Source organism: Schistocerca americana, chromosome 10 (genome assembly GCF_021461395.2).
Source record: "Schistocerca americana isolate TAMUIC-IGC-003095 chromosome 10, iqSchAmer2.1, whole genome shotgun sequence".
Classification (NCBI taxonomy): domain Eukaryota; kingdom Metazoa; phylum Arthropoda; class Insecta; order Orthoptera; family Acrididae; genus Schistocerca; species Schistocerca americana.
In genome coordinates this window covers 51459731-51480831 of record NC_060128.1, presented here as the reverse complement: position 1 = coordinate 51480831, position 21101 = coordinate 51459731, and the positions used below count along the sequence as shown (strand labels likewise).

General features: G+C 43.1%; 1 protein-coding gene across 1 annotated transcript in view; it reads left to right on the top strand.

Annotated features, from left to right (window-relative positions):
- LOC124552658 (transcriptional activator cubitus interruptus) overlaps positions 1-21101 on the top strand; it is a 175949-nt gene that overhangs the window by 111356 nt on the left and 43492 nt on the right. The window contains exons 5-7 of the mRNA XM_047126983.1: positions 1476-1768; positions 9100-9435; positions 16481-16630. Coding sequence (XP_046982939.1) covers positions 1476-1768; positions 9100-9435; positions 16481-16630 — 779 coding nt within the window. The remainder of the gene's footprint in view (positions 1-1475; positions 1769-9099; positions 9436-16480; positions 16631-21101) is intronic.

Genomic DNA, 21101 nt, shown 5'->3' with positions numbered 1-21101 from the left:
CTGCTATAGTTCAATTCTTTTATCTTGGCGGTTCGCGCATACCCGCCCAGACGCGGGAGATTGCTGCTTTGCCAGTTGTACGCGCCAAGAGAAGCAGCGCCATAGCATAGTTCGCAAACACGTTTAGGGGGGAGCGCGCAGTTTATGAAGTAAAGCCACCACGGCCGCATTAACCCTTTCGCTGCTACAGAGACGTGCTCCCCGCATTCCGCGTTGTGCGCGATTTTGTCATCACTGCACTGCTCGCCTGTGCAAACACACGGTGTTCCGACTGCTTTGACACACTTTATTATTCGATTTCACAAAAACTATTTGGCCCAAAAATTTGATTTTTAGACGTCTTCTTGACTGATACCTTCCCCCCATAAATAACTTAATTTTGTTTCGATGTTCAACGCAGTTGTTGTGCAGCATTATAGATGTAGTAAACCATTGCACGAAATTTTAAAAGAGTTTGCAGAGGTAAAAGTCCACAGCGTATACTTTCCATATGGTCGATTTTAGTTGCCACTAGAAATTTCCAAAAATTACATTCAAACGAATAAAGTTCATGAAGTAAGACACTTCCATATTGTTTTTAAATACAGAAAATATTAAGCACTGAAGGAGGTTTGAACTCAGAACCTTTCACCATACGCTAACGCAGCTCGTTATTCGATGCATCACGCGGAAGTCTTTAAAAATATCACGCAAAATACCGATAAACTCTGTTGCCTATTAATTATTCACGTTTTGTCGAAGTACAATAGGAAATAAACAATTACCGCTGCTCTTTATTGCGAAAAAGCGGTTAGTGAGAATGATACAAACACCTTTCCTTGCTATCACCTGATTTAGGAGGCTTATTGCTTGTTTGGTTTAATTAATTAATAGAATATGAAGCAATTGGTATGAAGAATGCTTCTTCCAAACTTTCTTTTATAGAAAGTGTGCTATCAAGACATTGCTGTTGTTCTATCACTTTATTTATGACTGAACGTTTCTAAAACTGAAGACACTCGTCCGTGCTCTGTACTGCAGTCGAGCTCTGGCAACGTCGTACTCTGTTCATTGGCTGACTGTGTTTTGTGACGTCAGATGCGCAGAACGAACCTAAGCTCGGCCGCCAACATAAATGACGCGCACTTTAGTGCTGGTTCAAATGGCTCTCAGCACCATGGGACTTAACTTCTAAGGTCGTCAGTCCCGTAGAACTTAGAACTACTTAAACCTAACTAACCTGAGGACACCACACACATCCGTGCCCGAGGCAGGATTCGAACCTGCGACCGTAGCTGTCGCACGGTTCCAGACTGTAGCGCCTAGAACCGCTCGGCCACACTGGCCGGCTGCTAGTGCTGGCACCTGCCATGTGAGAGTTGTTATTGCTGGCTGAAGTCGAACATAGGAGGTGGTCACATTAATGCAGATAGAACAAGTAGTGGCGAAAGAGTGAAACTGGACGGGTCCCACACCGGACTGGTGCTCTCTCGCAGGCGCCATGAGCCCTGCGGTGGGGCTGCACCCGTCGGCGAGCGCGCAGCTGCAGCAGCTGCAGGCGCACCTGCTGCGCTCGGGCGCGCTGCTGCCGCCGCCCGTGCTGCCGCCCCCGCACCCGCACGCGCACGCCCACGCGCACGCGCACGCGCAGGCGCTCTTCGGGCTGCACGCGGCCGCGGCCGCCCAGCACCACCACCAGCAGCACCAGCACCACCAGCACCAGCAGCACCACCAGAACCACTCGGCACCCAGCACGCCCACGCCGCCCGCCGCCGTCGCCAAAGTCGAGGTACGTACGCCCGCGCCAGCAGCTCTGCAGCGAGCACCGCTAACGCTGTGCACTGGTCGCTCCAACACGGCGAGGCACGACGCCACTCCGATATCAAACAGGACTTTTTTTTCAACTTCTCGCTCACTTACGGCCCTATAGTTTAGAAAGTAACTGGCATTTGTAGTGCAGTGGGCGAATCAGCAGTTGTTGTTGTTGTTGTTGTTGTTGTTGTGGTCTTCCAGTCATGAGACTGGTTTGATGCAGCTCTCCATGCTGCTATATCCCGTGCAAGCTTGTTCATCTCCCAGTACTTACTGCAACCTACATCCTTCTGAATCTGCTTAGTGCATTCATCTCTTGGTCTCCCTCTACGATTTTTACCCTACACGCTGCCCTCCAATGCTAAATTTGTGATCCCCTGATGCTTCAGAACAAGTCCTACCAACCGGTCCCTTCTTCTTGTCAAGTTGTGCCACAAACTCCTCTTTTCCCCAATTTTATTCAATGCCTCCTCATTAGTTAGGTGATCTACCCATCTAATCTTCAGCATTCTTCTGTAGCACCACATTTCGAAAGCTTCTATTCTCTTCTTGTCCAAACTATTTATCGTCCATGTTTCACTTCCATACATGGCTACAATCCATACATATACTTTCAGAAACGACTTCCTGACACTTAAATCTATACTCGATGTTAACAAATGTTTCTTCTTCAGAAACGCTTTCCTTGCCATTCCCAGTCTACATTTTATATCCTCTCAACTTCGACCATCATCAGTTATTCTGCTCCCCAATAGCAAAACTCCTTTACTACTTTAAGCGTCTCATTTCCTAATCTAATTCCCTCAGCATCACCCGAATTAATTCGACTACATTCCATTATCCTCGTTTTGCTTTTGTTGATGTTTATCTTTCAAGACACTGTCCATTCCAACTTACATCCTCCTCAAGACACTGTCCATTCCGTTCGACTGCTCTTCCAAGTCCTTTGCTGTCTCTGACGGAATTACAATGTCATCAGCGAACCTCAACGTTTTTATTTCTTCTCCATGGACTTTAATACTTACCCCGAATTTTTCAGCAATTAACAACTTACTAATATGGCGACCCTGTCGGAGCTGCCATATGTCAATGAGAGTCGTGGTATGGTCGCCAGATTAGCCCGCTGATTCATCTACTGCAATAAAAAACCTGTTATGAAATTGGTTGTAAAACGACAGTATCTTAATTCAGACCAGGCATGTAAGCTTCATTTCTTTTTTTAAATCGGTCTTCGGACTGGTTTGATGCAGCAACCACAACTTCATCTCCTATGTGAACCTCTTCATCTCAGAGTACCCAGTGTCCTCAATTATTTGTCGGTTGTACTCCAACCTCCTGTCTCCCCCCCCCCCCCCCCCTTCCTTCCCTCCTCCAGCTTTTACCCTGGTCAGCCCTCGTAGTACTACGCAAGTTGTTGCCTGATGTTTCAACACATGTCCTGTCATTCCGTCCCTTCTCCTTGTTAGCGTTCTCTATGCAGTAGAGGTGGCAAAAAATAACGTAACTGATAGAAATAACCGGTTACAGAGAAGTAACGGTTACTGCGATAACCGTTCCTCTTATTCTGGCAGTTATTTCAATAACTGTTTAGTGTCAACAGTGCCTCGCGCCATCTGTTGACCGAAGATCGTACTGCGCATTTGGAGGCGTTCTATAGACCATGGGAATAACTGTGAGACTGCGCGCCATCTGTTGATAAGAACTGTGTACTATTTCGTGGGCCTTCGTTACTTTTAGCATAAACAATTAAATAAAGTTAATGTCCGAGCCGTGGCTGATAGGAGCTGCAGTACAGGCATTAACAAGTACGATCGTTCCCTTAAGCCACCGCCTTACGTGTTAATTTAGCTTGGACGGGTAGTACAAGAAAGTTACTAAGGAATTCGAGCGACTATGGAAATAACTGTCAGAGCCGGTATTCTCCTCTGGCAGTTATCCTTACTGGCTCGTAGTTCTAGTTCTCTGGTAGTTATCGGGCTACCACCAGAGATAACCTGGAAGCTGGTAACGGAATAACTGTGTATCTAGACGTTCCTGACTCGGTGACTCCAGTTAAAGGTCGTAGTTCCAGGTGATATTTCCAGAGAGGATAGTAACTGGAGCGAACAAATATTTTCGTACTGCTACGGAAATAGCCGCTGGCCATCACGAATGACAAATAACATGTCAGAAAGTATAACATAATACAGTGGAATATAATAATTATTATCCTCATCATTTATCAGGAGATTACAGAATTGGTACACTGACAGAATAAAACACAGTTACGTACTTTTAATAAATTTATCGTACACAGAATACCCGATCTTGACTGTTGCAACCAAGTGCTGTCAAAACTGAAATATAGCAGAATTTTTACCTAAGCTGGTCTATCAGTCTCTTTTACGATATTCATCTACAGAGTAGAAGGAGGGGTCACTGGAAGCGTCTGATTCCACCCGTCTGCTTCGACGTAAAGGTGTTGTGGTGTGTGAATGTCATTACGGCACGGTGTTTATGAGTTGGTTTTTGTGTGTGTGTGTGGGGGGGGGGGGGGGGGCTGTCGATCTAGGTTGCAGTGCCGGAATTTGCTGGTGGTAATTAATTTTTTTTTTTTTTCTAGCTGTGATGTTTTGTGTATTTATGAAGTATTGAATGTGATTTAATTTATGTAGGGATGATTGATTTGTGGACTTTTGGGATTGTGGTTTTATTTTTCGCAGTTGTAGGTGTTGGTTTTTTGGCATCAGTAGCTGTGGTGGACCTATATAGGTCACCGGATAATGACCGATTCCCATTTTCATAATTGTGTGTGTTGATGTTTTAGTATCGTCATCTGAGGTTGACCTATGTAGGTCAAGGGAAATGTCTGATTCCAATTTTCGTACTTTTAGTTGTGGGTATTGGTGTTTTGGTATGGTCACCTATAGTTGACCTATATTGTTCAAGGGAAGTGTCCGATTCCTGCAGATTTTTGTTGGTGTAGCAGAATGCTGTATTTTTGTTTCTTTTTGTTCTTCATTTTGTGTTTTGGGATCATGGTGTGTTTTTTTTACTACCTTGTCCTCACCCTAAAACCTCCAACTTCCCGCAGTTGTCCCATTGGTTTGATTGTATTTTTGGTGGGAAATGTTATTGTATTATTTATATGTATCTTCGTGTTTGTTGCCATGTGTATGTAGTGACGTCATAGACACACTTAAAATAGACATTTCCGGCATATTGATGATGGGTGGAATCAGACACTTATGTATCAAATAGTCATTCAAACACACTGTAAACCGTGCCTTATCTGAAACCAAGTTTTTAATGGTTGCTGACTTGCTGGCAGCTTATTGAAAATGCATGTTCCTGAATATTGGACCCCTTTTGGACCAAGGTAAGTAATTTTAGGTCTTTATGTAGATTGCTGTTCCCATTTCTAGTACTGATATTATGTATTAAGCTATTGGTTGGAAATACTTGTAACAAATTTCATTAAGGAATAAATATACTAGGAAGGTTAGAATACAAAGTTCCTTGAACAGGTTCCTACATGATGTTCTTGAATTGATACCACAAACGATTTTTTTTACACGCTTTTACATGCGAAAAACTTTTGCTACGTTTGATGAGTTACCACAGAATATGTTCCCTTATGAAATAATAGAATGAAAAAATGTGGTATGCCCTTCCCAACTGAATTTATTATCGAGTTGTAGTCCCAGAAATGTAACAGTCAACCTTTTCGATCTGCATGTCTTCATATGTTATAAACATGCTGTCGCTGGAGAAATCGAGTAGTTTGCAAATCTGACATAAAACTTGGATTAGCGTACTCACACTTTCCCCAATAGGACTAGCTTTTACAGCACAAGAGTAAACGAATCTGTCACATTACGTATATTTTTTGTTGTATTACAAGGCTGTACACTTTATTCTATTATGTGAGCAGCACAAGAAATTAAGCTTCGAATTTAACCTACAGTACTCAGTTTACATATTACTTCATACTTAAAAACGCGCGTTGTTAACATTTTACTTAAACAGTGCTTTGGCGAAGTTCCGCGTACTTTCTGTCGCAGCTGCGAAGATAATATTTCTAATAGCGACCGATAACCTACAAACATATAATCTGAAACACTAATAATCGTTCTAACATCAACTAAAATGTACCCGGAGTTAATAAGCTGAGGTTATGACACGATTCATACGACATTCCTTCTATTTCACACTACTCGCAGTTATACTGATAACTAAACTGATGGATTCCAACTATGTCGTTATTTAACTGTCGGAGTTATCGGTATTCGCTAGCGAAAAATAACTTGGCAGTTATTAATAACCGTTACCGATAACGGTTATCAAAGAATAACTGGAACTGTGATAACGGTTACTCCAGAATAACCGTTTGGCCCACCTCTACTATGCAGAGTACTTCCTTTTTCCAAATGTTCAAAAATGGCTCTGAGCACTATGGGACTTAACTTCTGAGGTCATCAGTCCCCTAGAACTTAGAACTACTTAAACCTAACTAAACTAAGGACATCACACACATCCATGCCCGAGGCAGGATTCGAACCTGCGACCGTAGTGGTTTCCAAATGTCATCAGCCCACGTAACTTTCAACATCTTTCTGTAACACCGCATCTCAAACGCTTCGGTTCTCTTCTTTTCTGGTTGTTGTGATTCTCCTCCATACAATGCTGCTCCTCTGTACGTAAATATCTCCCTGAAATAGTCGGTATTTGACAGTGGTAGATTTCTGTTGGACAGGAATGCCCTCTTCGTCTATTCTAATCTGCTTTTTATGTCCTCGCTTCATTCTTTATAAGTCATTGTGCTTCCTAAGTGGATGAATCCTTTCACTTCATCTACCTTATCGCTAGTTTCATATGTGCTACATTACTTTCATTTTTCTTCTGTTTATTCAAGATCATTATTCCACACTCATTAAACTGTTCATTCCACTCAACAAGGCTAAATGCACCCGTGGACAGATGCACATAGGGAAGGAGTACAGTACCACAGTATTGTTGACCAGATTTAGAGATCACTATCCTTTAGTAACATTATTCCTTTCCACACCGTAACACTTGGAGCACCAAAACGATCATGTCCGACCCTCACGTGATGAAATGCAGGAGCACGTAATGCATCCCAGGAACAACTGCGAACTTGAACATTTTGATGGTGCAGATGCAACGTTGCGTGGGCCTTCTGATCTGGACATCTTTGAACACGCCATACCCAGGAGTCGACGTTATTGCAGCACTATTCCTTCATGTGCGTCTTTTCGAGGGTACATTTCTCTCTGACTTCATTTTTACAGATGACATTGCGCGACAGCATCGAATAGCACAAATGAAGGAGCTCCTGGGGCGAGAGGATATTTGCCGAATGGACTGGCCTGACTGCTCACCCGACTTAAATCCCATCGGGAATGTGTGGGATGCGTTGGGTTCAAATGGCTCTGGGCACTATGGGACTTAACATCGGAGGTCATCAGTCCCCTAGAACTTAGAACTACTTAAACCTAACTAACCTACGGACATCACACACATCCATGCCTGAGGCAGGATTCGAACCTGCGACCATAGCGGTCGCGCGATTCCAGACTGTAGCGCCTAGAACCGCTCGGCCACACCGGCCGGCAAGATGCGCTGGGAAGACGCCCACATGCACCATCTACCATCCATCAGTTGTCACCCACGCAAGTGAAGGAATAGAATGCCGCGCCACATGATCTCCGTACTGACCTCCTGTCCAGCATGGAAGCACGTTGCAGAGCATGCATTACCGTTCGTGGTAATCAAACACCCTATTAAGAAACACTTCCCACCAATCGTAATGTCTTGGGGACCACCATAAATCGCAATGGCTTCAGCGCCATTATTGTCTTTGAATGAAAGTGTCACTTCTGTTGGTCACATTGCGTTTTTGTTTCAGTTAGCTTTCTACTACAATGTAGCAGTTCTTTCTCTGTATGGTCCAATATTTATGTAGCTGTGTTACCTGGCCACGACCCATCAAGTGGAAGCGACATTCGTCCTTAAGTATTTTGCACCAGCCTATATGCAACGATATGTATCTATTATTAATTATTTGGGCTTTCTTATTTGTTGGTGACCTCTCCACTAGCGCACACGTACGCCTCCCAGTGCGTGAATAGCCCGAACAGAGTTGTCGCATTGGATCCCGGACTCACAATCGCGAGGATGACAGTTCAGATCCACGCCTGGCCATCCAGATTAAGGTTTTCTGTGATTTCCCTACATTTCTTCAGGCAAATGCCAGGGTGCTTCCTTCCAAAGGTCATCGCCAGTTTCCTTCCCCATCCTCAGAACATTTGCAGCTCATGCTCCGTCTCTAATGACCTCGATGTGAACGGGTTGTAGAACCCCAATCTCCATTCCTCCATTTTCGCGTCGGCATCTCTCGACCTGCCCATCCACATCCAGCTCCGCGTCCATCCGCAATACTCACCAGTACCTCTCTCTCTGATCTGCATCTCCCGACCTCCCAAACCGCACCCGGCTCCCCGTCCACCTACAATACTCACCAGTACCTCTCTCTGATCTGCATCTCCCAAACTGCACCCAGTTCCTCGTCCACCTACAATACTCACCAATACCTCTCTCTGATCTGCATCTCCCAAACCGCACCCAGTTCCTCGTCCACCTATAATACCCACCAGTACCTCTCTCTGATCTGCATCTCCTGACCTCCCAAACCACATCCGGCTCCCCATCCACCTACAGTACTCACCAGTACCTCTCTCTGATCTGCATCTCTCGACCTCCCATGCCACACCTAGCTCCCCGTCCACCCACAATACTCACCAGTACCTCTCTCTGATCTGCATCTCCCGACCTCCCAAACCGCACCTGGCTCCCTGTCCACCTACAATACTCACCAGTACCTCTCTCTGATCTGCATCTCCTGACCTCCCAAACCGCACCTGGCTCCCTATCCACCTACAATACTCACCAGTACCTCTCTCTGATCTGCATCTCCTGACCTCCCAAACCGCACCTGGCTCCCTATCCACCTACAATACTCACCAGTACCTCTCTCTGATCTGCATCTCCTGACCTCCCAAACCGCACCTGGCTCCCCATCCACCCGCAATACTCATGAGTACCTCTCTGACCTGCATCTCTCGACCTGCCCATCCACACCCAGCTCCCCGTCCACCCGCGACACTCACCAGTACCTCCCTCTGACCTGCACCTCTCGACCTGCCCATCCACATCCAACTGCCCGTCCACCCGCGACACTCACCAGTACCTCCCTCTGACCTGCACCTCTCGACCTGCCCACCAGTGACCCCACCCGGTGTCCCGCAGGCCCCCAGCGAGAAGCTGCGCTGCGAGGCCTCCGGCGCGTCGTGCGGCGTCAGCGTGGTGGAGGCGGACACCAGCTCGTCGTCGACGCCTCTCCAGCACCAGCAGCACCAGGCGCGCCACGCCCGGCCCGCGGCGCGCATCAAGCGGGAGCCCGCCTCCTCCGCCCCCGCATCCGCCGCCCCCGCCGTCTCGACCAGCCAGCAGGCGCTGTCGGTGGCGGCGCTGGCGGCGGCCGACGCCGACCTGGGCGTCGACGAGCCGGCGGACTTCATCGAGACGCACTGCCACTGGCGCGACTGCGGCACGGAGTTCCCCACGCAGGACGACCTCGTCAAGGTGAGCCGGACCACCCGCGCGAGTCGCTGCGAGGAGTACTGGAAAGCCGTCGGCACACGGGCCGTGCTGTCGGACGTTAACGCTGAGCGTGCCAAGTCCAACGTGCTGCTGAACGCTCAGGAACGTTGCCACTTGTGCATATGTGGGCCCCAACGTGGTATACGCGATCGCAACGCACTCCAGTGGCAGTTGAGGGATGTTTCTAGTTCGTAAATCACACTGTTCACTCAATGGGCGCGCGTAAAATTCCCACGTTAACTCTATTAAAACGCACATTTCCTGCATCGTCCACGAAAAGGAAAGTACGACGTCCAATCAATAAGGACACAGGCTTATAAAAGTTCCATTACAAACAGTGCGCTACAAATTTGGAATACTTCTCCGCATAAGATAAACATTATTTCATCATTCTCACATTTTAGTAAAATCTCAAGGTCAGTCTTACTCGATCACTGTTCCTACCCAGTAGCAGAATCTTTGCAACATGTGAATTACGAAGCGTAAAAGAAAAAGGAGCAAAACATCTTTATACAAGTAGCGCAAGCTGTCCTGTAGATTAAGCCAATCGAACAAACTCACCCCCCCCCCCCCCCCCCCAAAAAAAAAGGTGAACTTATGTTTACATAACATCAAATATTGTAGTATATACTTACATTAAACTAATAATGAAGTATCAGAACCTAATAAAAACGCGAATGTCAGGAAAAAAATTTAGAACTGGCAAGATGCGAACCATCACCCCAACAATCAATTCCATATGGGACAATAATGCTACTCATAACGCTATACCAACAACACGCCTTTGGCTGATAAATATTGTATTTTACCTTATGCCGTAAACCTTAATCGTAAATATGTTCCTAATTAAAATTTAATTATAACAAGTTGTATCAATAACAATGTGTTTTGGGTGGATCTTCAGTGAGTCGCTGCCTTCAAATAGCCTACTCTCGTAATACGCAAGTTACAATAATTCTTTTGCCACGATAATGATGTTTCTCATTATTTTATTGGAACGAATCACACAACTAATAACGGGTTTTCCAGTGATTCTCAATTTGCTTGTGCTCAGAAACGGCATATATACATATAGGCTTGAAATGAATGCCAATACGGCGCCTCACAACTCTGTACTGAAGGGAGACGGCGAGCGTGTGACGTAGGTGGCCTTGTGCCATCTCATTGGTCAACGCTCAGGAGCACGCTCAGAATATCTGACACGCCAGATATTGCTCTGCACGTTCGGAAAGACTCCCGAACGTGCTATTCCACGCTATGGCGTCAGAAACTCGGCACGCTCAACGCTCGGATGCACGGTCCGTGTGCCGACGGCTTTACGGTCTGGGGTGTTCTCTTTCGCCTCTGTTGGGGGCGCTAACCAGCACGCGGTACGTGCATAATGCTTTTAGACCCGTTTCTTCGTTGTTCTTGCAACAGGAAGGAGATATATTGCTCCAACAGGATAACGCTCAGCCACACACTGCCCGCTAAACTTAACATGCCCAGCAAGATGTGCCACAGGTTCTCTGGCCAGCACGATCTTCGGACTTGACTTCAGTTGGGCACATGTAGGATGTCACGGAACGAGAAGTGAGCTGTGCGAGTCGCCAACCGACAACTCCTACAGAGCCACGCGAACAGGTCGTAGCAAACCTACCCCAGGACAGTATTCGCCATCTGTACCATCGACTGGATGCCTGAGGCAGCGCCTGCATTGGCGCGCGTGGAGGACACACCATGTACCAATATGGGTGTTTCAGCACGGGTCGGTGCCTCGAACCTCAGAACTGCTTGTGCTATTGATCTGTAAATGTAATAATTCCGTGTACCACATATGCACTGTTGCAACAGTAAATCTTGAGTGAATTGGAAACGCCTTAAAAGGTTGTACTCATTTTTTTCTGGCACTATATTTTGAAAAGCAGTTTCAATTTTCTGAGTCTCGGTTGACAAAAAATGACGCCGCTGAACGTATAAATCCCAGCATAAGTAATTACACCCACTAAAAAGCTTTCGTGCAGTAACAATTAATGGTTTGCAGGATTTACTAGCGTGCCAGTAAAGTCCAGTTATATTAGTCCACTAAAACCTGGAATATTGTCTTTTCGAGAACTGTTTTGGTATGACAACAAATGAATGAAGGCTCAGGGTAGATAGACACGAATCTGCACGATTTTGCTACAATATTTATATCCAATCTTGACTACAGGAGAAATATATTTGGATCACCATAGGATGAACTTTGTAAGATTATTTTACCGTATGCTCTTAATGCCGTTAGTTATCCTCTCCCAGTTCTTAAATACTTACATTTTTATTCCTAGTTTTCCGTTTTTGTTTTTAAATATATTTCTTTATGTTTGAAAAATAAATTAAATAAAATCGTGGACGTAATAAGCTAATTATTTACAGTTATATAGCTTTTGTATTCTCGGTAATCCCAAAACACGTTTTAATCCAGAGTTAAATTGGCATGTCTTAGGAGTTTTAAGAGCCATTGATATATGTGGTCTGGGGAATCCAAAATGGACCAGAAAGTGTTTTAGGCACTAATTTTTTCAACTTTTTTCAAGAGAATCTCCCCTTAAGTTCCCCTTGTGGTCTATATCCTATCCTATAATCTAAATGAACAAACTGATCTATGAAACAAGAATATTATGAAAAATGTTACAAATTTTCTGATGCACACAGAACTCATGAAAAGATTAAATAAGCTCCTAAACAACTCACTTTAGCATTTATACTAGTTATATTTCTTAGTTTACTTTTGTACTAATTATGCAAAGTAATTATATATATCGATTTTACGCATCACCAAACTGAAATGTAACACTCCCAAAAGAAGTGGAGAAAATTTAAAACGAAATTCCGTGAACACATGAATAATCGTGGACAGGAATAATAATGAAAATTACATATCAGCGTTCAGTACATATTCCAGAGAGTAAAATCGTTAAGTGACAGACAATACACATGAACCAACAATGCCGAGATCTTTGACAACAAAATATATCGCTGGCATTGTTGAGAATGCTGTGTTACCTGCAGAGCGACGAAGATGTGGTACTGCGCGGTCATCAGAGTGCGTACAAAGTCCCAATTTGTACACAGTCACATTGTTTTTACACAGTCCAATCTAGCCACCGCCACGAATGATGATGATGAAAATGAAATGATGAGGACAACACAAACACCAAAGGATAAATTCTAGTGTCCGACACCACCCGTCGGCTTTGACCAATGACGTCATAGGTAAGGCAAAGATGCTGCAATGAAGTATCTATGAGTGGAAGGGATCGTAGTCATAAACAAACGAATGTGGCATGCCATAAAATAATACATTTAACGCGACTATTATTTGCGAGCGAATGGCAGTTAAACGAGTGGAAGATGACTGAAATAACTAAGAACCCGAGAGCAATTACGAGTGCATATATTATATTATCCACACGTACTGCAAGAACGGTGTAAATAATGAACCGTCGAATATTTGGAATCAGTAACTGGAAGCAACCTATGCAGGAAGCCGTTTCTAGTTATCGATTCCAATACTGCTGTTTGTTGCGCAAAAATCTTAAGACATTTCCGAAACGTGCTCAAAAAATGTCTTGTTAGTGAACTACAGAATACGACTAGACTTTCAAGAAATGAAAATATTTACGCACATTACTGCGCACGCAAGGAAATAAAACGCAAAAATGACCATGCCTTGTAACCGATAACTATACTACACGAAAGTCACACCAAGTACAGTAGCTCCAAATAACACTCAATAAAGTCGATACAGCAGGAGTGACAGTAAAAATAAGAAAAGTGTAGCAGAAACATCGGTAAGGAAAACATAAAAGTGGCTACATAAAAAGAAACTTACTGCATATGAACTTCCAAAGGAGTCAAACATCGAGGCTGACAAGAACGAAATAAGGACATAACAGAAAATAATAATGTTACAAGGTGAAACTGTAACGAAAGAAGCAAAATCCAGAAAACAAATGAAGAAAATAATAAAAAAACTCAAACTGTCTCGCACGAATGAGGTACCACCCGCCCTCAATCAGAAACAAAATTTTAAAATAGTAAAAAAAATGAAACCACGAGTCAATGACATAAACACTCCGGCAAAGAAACAGCAATACCCCTCGACCCAACCATTGTAACCAGAAAATATTAAAAGGACAGAAAAACTTCCCTCTAGAAAAACTAATAAAAGTAGAACTCGCAAAATACAGTAACATAAAAAACGCAACGCAAAACAAGAGGAAAGTATGAGACCCACTAACACCTAACTAACAAAACGAGGCTTGTATATTTTACTGACAACTTTTATAAATGCAAGAAATAAACAATAACCTTTAGGAACACTCTCCCTTCAGCAGTATTCATCTAAATGGCCTTGTGAAACTGAAATCCTTCTCTTTTCCCGCCCGACAACAGATTTCACTGCCCCCCAATACCCCTCGACAGTATTAGTACATGCCCCCGTCTTATAATCTTTAAATTGAATATTGTGATTCACGACCAAATGATGATAACCCCTTTCACCCAACCCCTTGTACGAAGCAAACCCATCCGACATGACTACAGAACCTTCTTCCACATATTCTTCTATTAAAGATGTCAAAACTTCCTTTGTCCGATTTGGTACAACCCTAAATACAACATCAGCACAATCTCCTCCAGAAACTGCTGCTCCAAAAACCTAAAGCCCAACAACCTCGTGCCCCCTTTCGTACTTCCTCTTTCCAAAATGATGTGACTCATCTACTTCAATTATAACCCCCCCCACCCCCAAATGACCCTCTATACTTTATAAATTCCCCGCAGACTTCTCTTCAAAATGAAAACCAGTCGACTTCAGTGCTACAAGAAACCCCTGCTTCGTGCATGACAGATTTGCATGAATATTCATAGCAAAAATAGTAGGTTATCATGATAATTACTTCTAAATTCAGCCTCGATTTTTCGAACCACGTCCCCCTGCGTATGGATCTCCGTATGTTATTTTTTCTGCACCTCCACATGTATTCGTCGGAAGTTCGTGATGGCGCAACCTTCATCAAAACCATATAATTTCGACAGACATTAAACTTGCAAAATTCAGCAATAACGCCCAATGATTGTAAAAATTTTATAGTTGATGTACGGTCACTTATTTTCTGAAGCAGAATTTGCGCAGTAAAAACAACCGACTCATCCATAACGAACAGTGTGCGAAATCAAGCCCTTATAAATCACTACTACTTATAAATGACGACTACTTTCATTAACAAAAGATGCTGAAAACAAATTACGGAATCAAAACAAAACAACCTACATCGAAGTTTTAATATACGCGCGTTACGAGGAAATCCAGAGAAATCGTTTAACTTTCATTGACAGCAATCTGTGGCACAAACAAAATAACATAGCACATTACGTCATTGGTCAAAGCCGACGGGTGGTATCCGACACTAGAATTGACCCCATTCTCCAAAGATGTGCTGAAAACTAGTTACAGACTATAGTAAATTTTCCGAAAATATCTGTGTGGGCACAATAAAAAGTTAAACGTAAGTACTGGACAAAACTACACAAAACTGCAAATGCGAACCATGGTATTATGTATTTATTATTGTTTATCTCCTGTAGGACTATTGAAGATGGGCATGTAATACTTGCACAAACAAAGTTGACACTCGGTGCGGTGGCTGTAAATGCCTTTACGGTCGCTCCCATCAGCCATCGCGCCCAGTGATGAATTCTTCTGACGAAATGATGGGTACGAAACTCACTGAAACGCTGCGACAATACGACGCCAAGACTCGGCTGATAACTCGAGAATTCATCAGTGGAACACGCCGAGAAAGACTGCAATTGCATATGCGCGCGTAATACCGCACAGGTCGTTAAATTTTTTTTTTTTTTTTAAGAAAAAAAAAAAGGTTGCCGTATTACAACAGCTTCATTGTGAGCACCTTATCCCCAAACTTTAAAAAATCATATTACGCAATTCTAAACAAACGAAAATGACCTACAGGTACCTCAAGTACTCTGATGAGGCTCTGAAGTCCCTGGGCATCAATGGCTTCTCCAAGGAAGAAACATACTTCTAAAATGTAGAATGTTGGAAGGCATTGATGTAAAAAAAAAAAAGAGAGGACTATGCATTTTGAAATGAAGTTATATGAAACCATTATGTTTCAGATTTGATTTGCAGAAAGTGTAATGATGTCAGATACCATAATGAGGTAGATACAAGAGGGAAACATGTATTGTGACTGTGGTACGTGACGGCTAGTAAGTATTTAAAAAAATCTGATAGTTCAACTGTTCAAGCTCTGCAGACAAACACTTCTTCTCAACAGGTTTCATTCTCGAGAACACCATCAGGCATCTTAGGGTAATTCAAAACAGTGTGTACGGCAATATTAAAAAATGTGGCATAAGAACATAAAATCCATCATAAATCACTGTTGTCGAGTAGTAAAATATATTACTATTTCAATTATGAAATGTAGCAAATCTTAATTCTAAATATATAGTTCAGGCCAAACGTCATGTTCGGAAGCACTCTACGTATTTTCTTCCTGCGTGTGGAGTGCCTCCACAAATAACACTGGAACCAGACAGCGTATGTAGGAGGAAGGCTAATTGTGTTTCGGTACGGTTGACCGTGTAATACATTTTACTGCCTTACAACAGTAATTTGATAGATTTTATGCTGTTTGAAGTCACAGATTTTATGTCACCCTGTGACCTAATAATGGGGTCTGGAGACCAAAACCATATATAATAGAGAAGTATATATAATCAAATCTTGGCCCCCGACTGTAAGGTTTTTTAAGAAGAAGGAAATGCGATTGATTGAAAACTTAGTAAGTTGAGACAAAATTCTGAAAAATTACTTAACAAAGAGATGCACAGAGAAATGAACGTGTACGAGTCACCGATTCCATCACATTTCAAATGTTTAGCTTACGAAACTAATAAACTAAGTGTAATTGTGCTACAGAAGTATCGCACGCAACTACGCCCCACGTCTGTAATGCCGGCCATTTGTTCGCAGCACATCAACAACGATCACATCCACACGAACAAGAAGTCGTTCGTCTGTCGCTGGGAGGGCTGCTCGCGGGCCGAGAAGCCGTTCAAGGCGCAGTACATGCTGGTCGTCCACATGCGCCGGCACACCGGGGAGAAGCCGCACAAGTGTACGGTGAGTAGTGACTGACACGTCAAGTCGGCCACACCTTTCAAGTTGACACTTGTCAAATGCAGATGTATTTGTTAAGAGCACGTGCTTTCTGTATCTGCATCTGTACTTGGCAAACACAGTGAAGTGCGTGGTATATTTCATTGTACCAGTGATGGCTTCATGTTTTATCCTGAATGCAGTGGGTGTCAACAGTTGCTTAAACACTTCTGTGTCTGCTGCAACTATGTGAGTGATTGTAGCAGTTTTTACAGTTTTCCTAGAGTCATCACTTAGTGCAGTCCACGAAACACACTACGGGGGGTGACGTAGATGCTGTGAAGGCGACAGCAAGCTGGTGTTACACATTTTTTTGTAAATACCATGATAGTCACAGATTGCAAATATCTGTTTATTCAGTTATTGGTTTTCATCGTCTTCAGATTGGTTTAAATACAGAAATGTGCATATTTTACAAAAAAAAGTATATAATATTATTCTGTCAGCTGTAACAAGCAGTTTCGTGATATGTGTGGATTGGGTAATTAGCAAAATATATCTGTCTTCATAAATTTAACAGAGGAAGCAGTTAAAATATGTTACCGTAAGTGGCACTGTCACACGGATTAAAATCGTGATAAAATAGCAACCACGTATATCCTGGAATGTGGTGTCATCACTTCTGTATTGTGCTACTGGCACCAGTGTTGTAACCAAAGTATGCAAGCAACTATCTGGCATTACGGGATGTGTGTTGTTACTGTTCTGTCACAATTTTAATCCGTGTGACAATGCTTTTTAGGGACTGAGACTGCCTTGATCCGTGACTTTCAGGATATCACGTGAAAAAAATGATAGTTGGGTTTTGCACGATTGATATTTTTGGCATCCGTGCCAGTCGGCCATTGTCAGCGATGTTAAAACTTATCAGTTTGCAGTTTATATTCAATATCGTGGTTGTCAGAATCCTGCAGTCCGACCCTTCTATCTGAGGTATTCTGGGAAATTTCCTCTCCACCCTGTCTTTTTCTTATGCTGGCCATCTATTGCTATTCCTCCTTCCAACTCTCTAATGATCTTGAATTCTCACATTGTCTCAAGTGAGGTAAGTTTGCCTCAAACTAGTGCCTTGGAATTCTAATGAGCCCATAAGAATTTCAAAATTTGTTCTACGAGAAAACATTGGCATGTTATCTAAGGTTGGTGAGAGGTCCAGACTATAGTTCAAACTACTCTTTGTATCATCATTTCTCATGTCATTTAGTCATGTATTGTGTCATCACTTAAGAGTTAAATTTTTACATAAACTATTGAAAAATCATACATTTTTGTTTCAAATAAACCAATAAAAATTGACAACTTCTCAACAACCAGTGAGTAACTGACAGACACTGCCCTCCATCGATGCTTATACGAATGAATAATTTGGATAAGGTTTCCACAAGTACAATTTTAACACATCCTTGTTTACAAGAAAGAAATAAAACTTCATAATGTTTTAAGTGCGATGTCTATTCTCCGTAAACAACACATATCTGAAATAATAATTTTGTTAAACAGAAAACATTCCTGGATAAAATGTTTGATTTTGACACTCACTTGCAACCACATGCAAGTTGCAGTTACGTAATTAACTATTTCAGTTTCCTACATTTCCTGATGTTTCGTTGCTAAAAGTTTTTACTTCAAACAAAGAAATGTCTTTCAAGTTATGTTAAATAGTGTTAATATCCAAATTGTTTACATTGTGAATGGCTGACTTCGACATTTTTCAATGTTTTCTAGAAACTTCTGTTTTAAAATAGTATGTATTTTATACAAAAATGAATTTCTGTCTTCCTAGATTCGAATTTACTGCATTGGCCGAAGAGAAACATACACACAAAGTTTCAGTTTGTGCAGAATCATAACTGTGCATAAGATATGAGTTGATGAATTGTTGCAGATCATTAAATTACTTCAGATGATGTTAAATAATGATTAATCTGTTATCAAGTAGCAAAATTCATTTGCTTGTATTATTTGTATTAGTACAAGGGTGAATTTTTTATTTTATAAGTTCATTTAAGCTTTAGAAAAACTCATGCACTTGGACTTACCATTCTACTTACTCTTTTGAAGAGGAAACACAATTTTCCCCAGTTGATAGGCAGTTTCTTGACCCCACGTTAGTAAAATGAATGTGGCTGTGACAGCAGCCAGTTGCACACAAATGCTTTGACAGCGGCATCGTTGTCAAATCTGTGTCATCTGACAGCTTCTTTTAAGGGTCCAAACAAATCAGAATGACAGGGTGAAAAGTCCGGACAGTATCAGGATGTTCTAGTACGGTCCAGAATATTTTTGATTTTTTGTCAATTTTGGACAACAGTGTGGCATCAAGCATTGTCGTCAAGCACGTTCGTATCCCAGACTTTTCTGACAATAACCACACTTTCTTTGCTCCAAAAGTTGGCAGTGGTACGCAGCATTCACTGTGTGACATTCATAGTGATAACTGAAGGGAACAATTCCTTTAAAATCAAACAAGGCTGTTGCAAGAACCTACTCCGTGTAGAGACCGTTTTCCGCTTTGACAGGCGAAGATTTCTACTTTATGTGCCATTCCGTGTAGCTTTTTTTTTTCGATTGCAGGTCATAATGGCGCTCCCACATTTCATCACAGCTCACAATTTGGTGCAAGAAATGTTCCCCTTCAGACTGGTGGCATGTCTTAGCATTTTGCACACCTTAAAAAAGCGAGATTTATGATCTGCGCCGAGAAGATAAGAGGCATCCACCTTACGGACACACTCCAAAATTGAAGTTTGTCAATAATGACCGCCTGAGCACTATTGTAGCTTATGCTAACCTCATAGCAATGTCACCGACTCTTATTTGGTGATCGTCTTCAGTAAGCTGACGAACAGTGCAAATATTCTCCTCAGTCGTGCTGATCCTCTAGCAACTTCGGTCCACTGCATTCTCAACTGTTTCTCGTCCTCGTAAAAACAGTTTGTGCCGTGCAAACACTCGGGTCTATCTTGGGGCACTGTCCTCGAGGTGTGCCGCAAGTCTTTTCAAAATTTCAGACTGTTGTACACCCTCTGTTGTGAGAAACGGGATTATAATGTGTTTTGGAACAGATGACGGCATATCTTGTTCAGACATTGTGATTCTGCCTAAAGACGATGTCGTAGTTGCTGAGAATGACCGGCGGAAACAAAAGTGACGAGCAGAGATCGCGCCACTCCCTGTTTACAGAAAGGCACGTCAAACAAAAACTCGTAGTTTACATTTCATTCACCATTGTACATTACTCCGTGTTATGATTTTTGGTCTTCCCCGTGTGTTCTACTTACCCTATCACTACACTGGGTCTGGCTGTCTAGTGCCTGCGATCACAGGTGGTCGTGGGATTGAATTACAATTGGACTGTGGAAGTTTTCAGTCTGCCTTTAATCTGGTCCTCACTTCTTGATGAGGTTAGGAGTCAGTAGGAATGACACGTGGTTCCAATTCCATGTTAAACTGTTTGTCCCTGTGCCCTTTTGGATAATTGGGGTAGACTCGGGACACACGAGTTGCCAAAGTAATGTGCAACTGAAAGACTCGCACCCAGCTCGTCCTTCCTCTCTCTCGTGTCGTCTGTTCGACTCGTTTGTCTTATATCTATCTCTGCTCGTCTCGCCCTGTCCGCATTGCTAATCTTTCCTAGGCAGTTTCTGAGTCCGGCACCTCTGGTAAGTGGCAGGGGATGAGGGATGTACGTTCCTCATGACATTCTGGTTTCGGGGGCTTCCAGCCGATCCTAGATATGTCGCCTTGCCTGCCTTTCTTCCTATATCCCCCTTTCTTCTTTTTTGTCCATTACCTAGCCTCTGTTGACCTTCAGTAGGCCTCGGGCTCTTCTTCCCCCGGGTTTTCCACGGTAGGCCATCTCTAATGTGCAATCGTGTAGATCTATCTGTTTGAGGAAAAAGGGACTGATGACACAGTAGTTTGCTCCCTGTATCCAACCAACCATCCAACTTGCACCCAGCCATTGACCCACACACAGTTATTATTATCCATAACCATTATTTTAGCCCTGGTTCTTTTTTTTGCAGTTTGTGGTCATTCAAGGCATCAAACTTTTTTCAGACTGTGCTACATATAAAAGTGTTCTGGAAGGTACATCAGTGTAATAAAAATTGCAGTGTGTCGCATATGTTACTAGAAGGTGTGTCGGCTATTCCTGTGCGAATCTGGTGTCAGACAGTTCATTAACCAGCTATCTGAATAAGCCACTTACATCTCGAGGTCAATAACTACCGACTTTGCCCGTCACAGCAGTGCAACAGGATGCAGATCCCCATTAAGAGGCAGCCAACTGTTTTCACGGCCGGCCCGAACGGCCGAGGTCGGACACGCGCGTCCTCACAGAAATGAGGGCCGTCTGCATGCGGCGAGGCCGCGGCTGCGAAGGTCGCCACGTGCCACCCGCTACCGCTTGCCGGTCATGCGGGGTCTATTA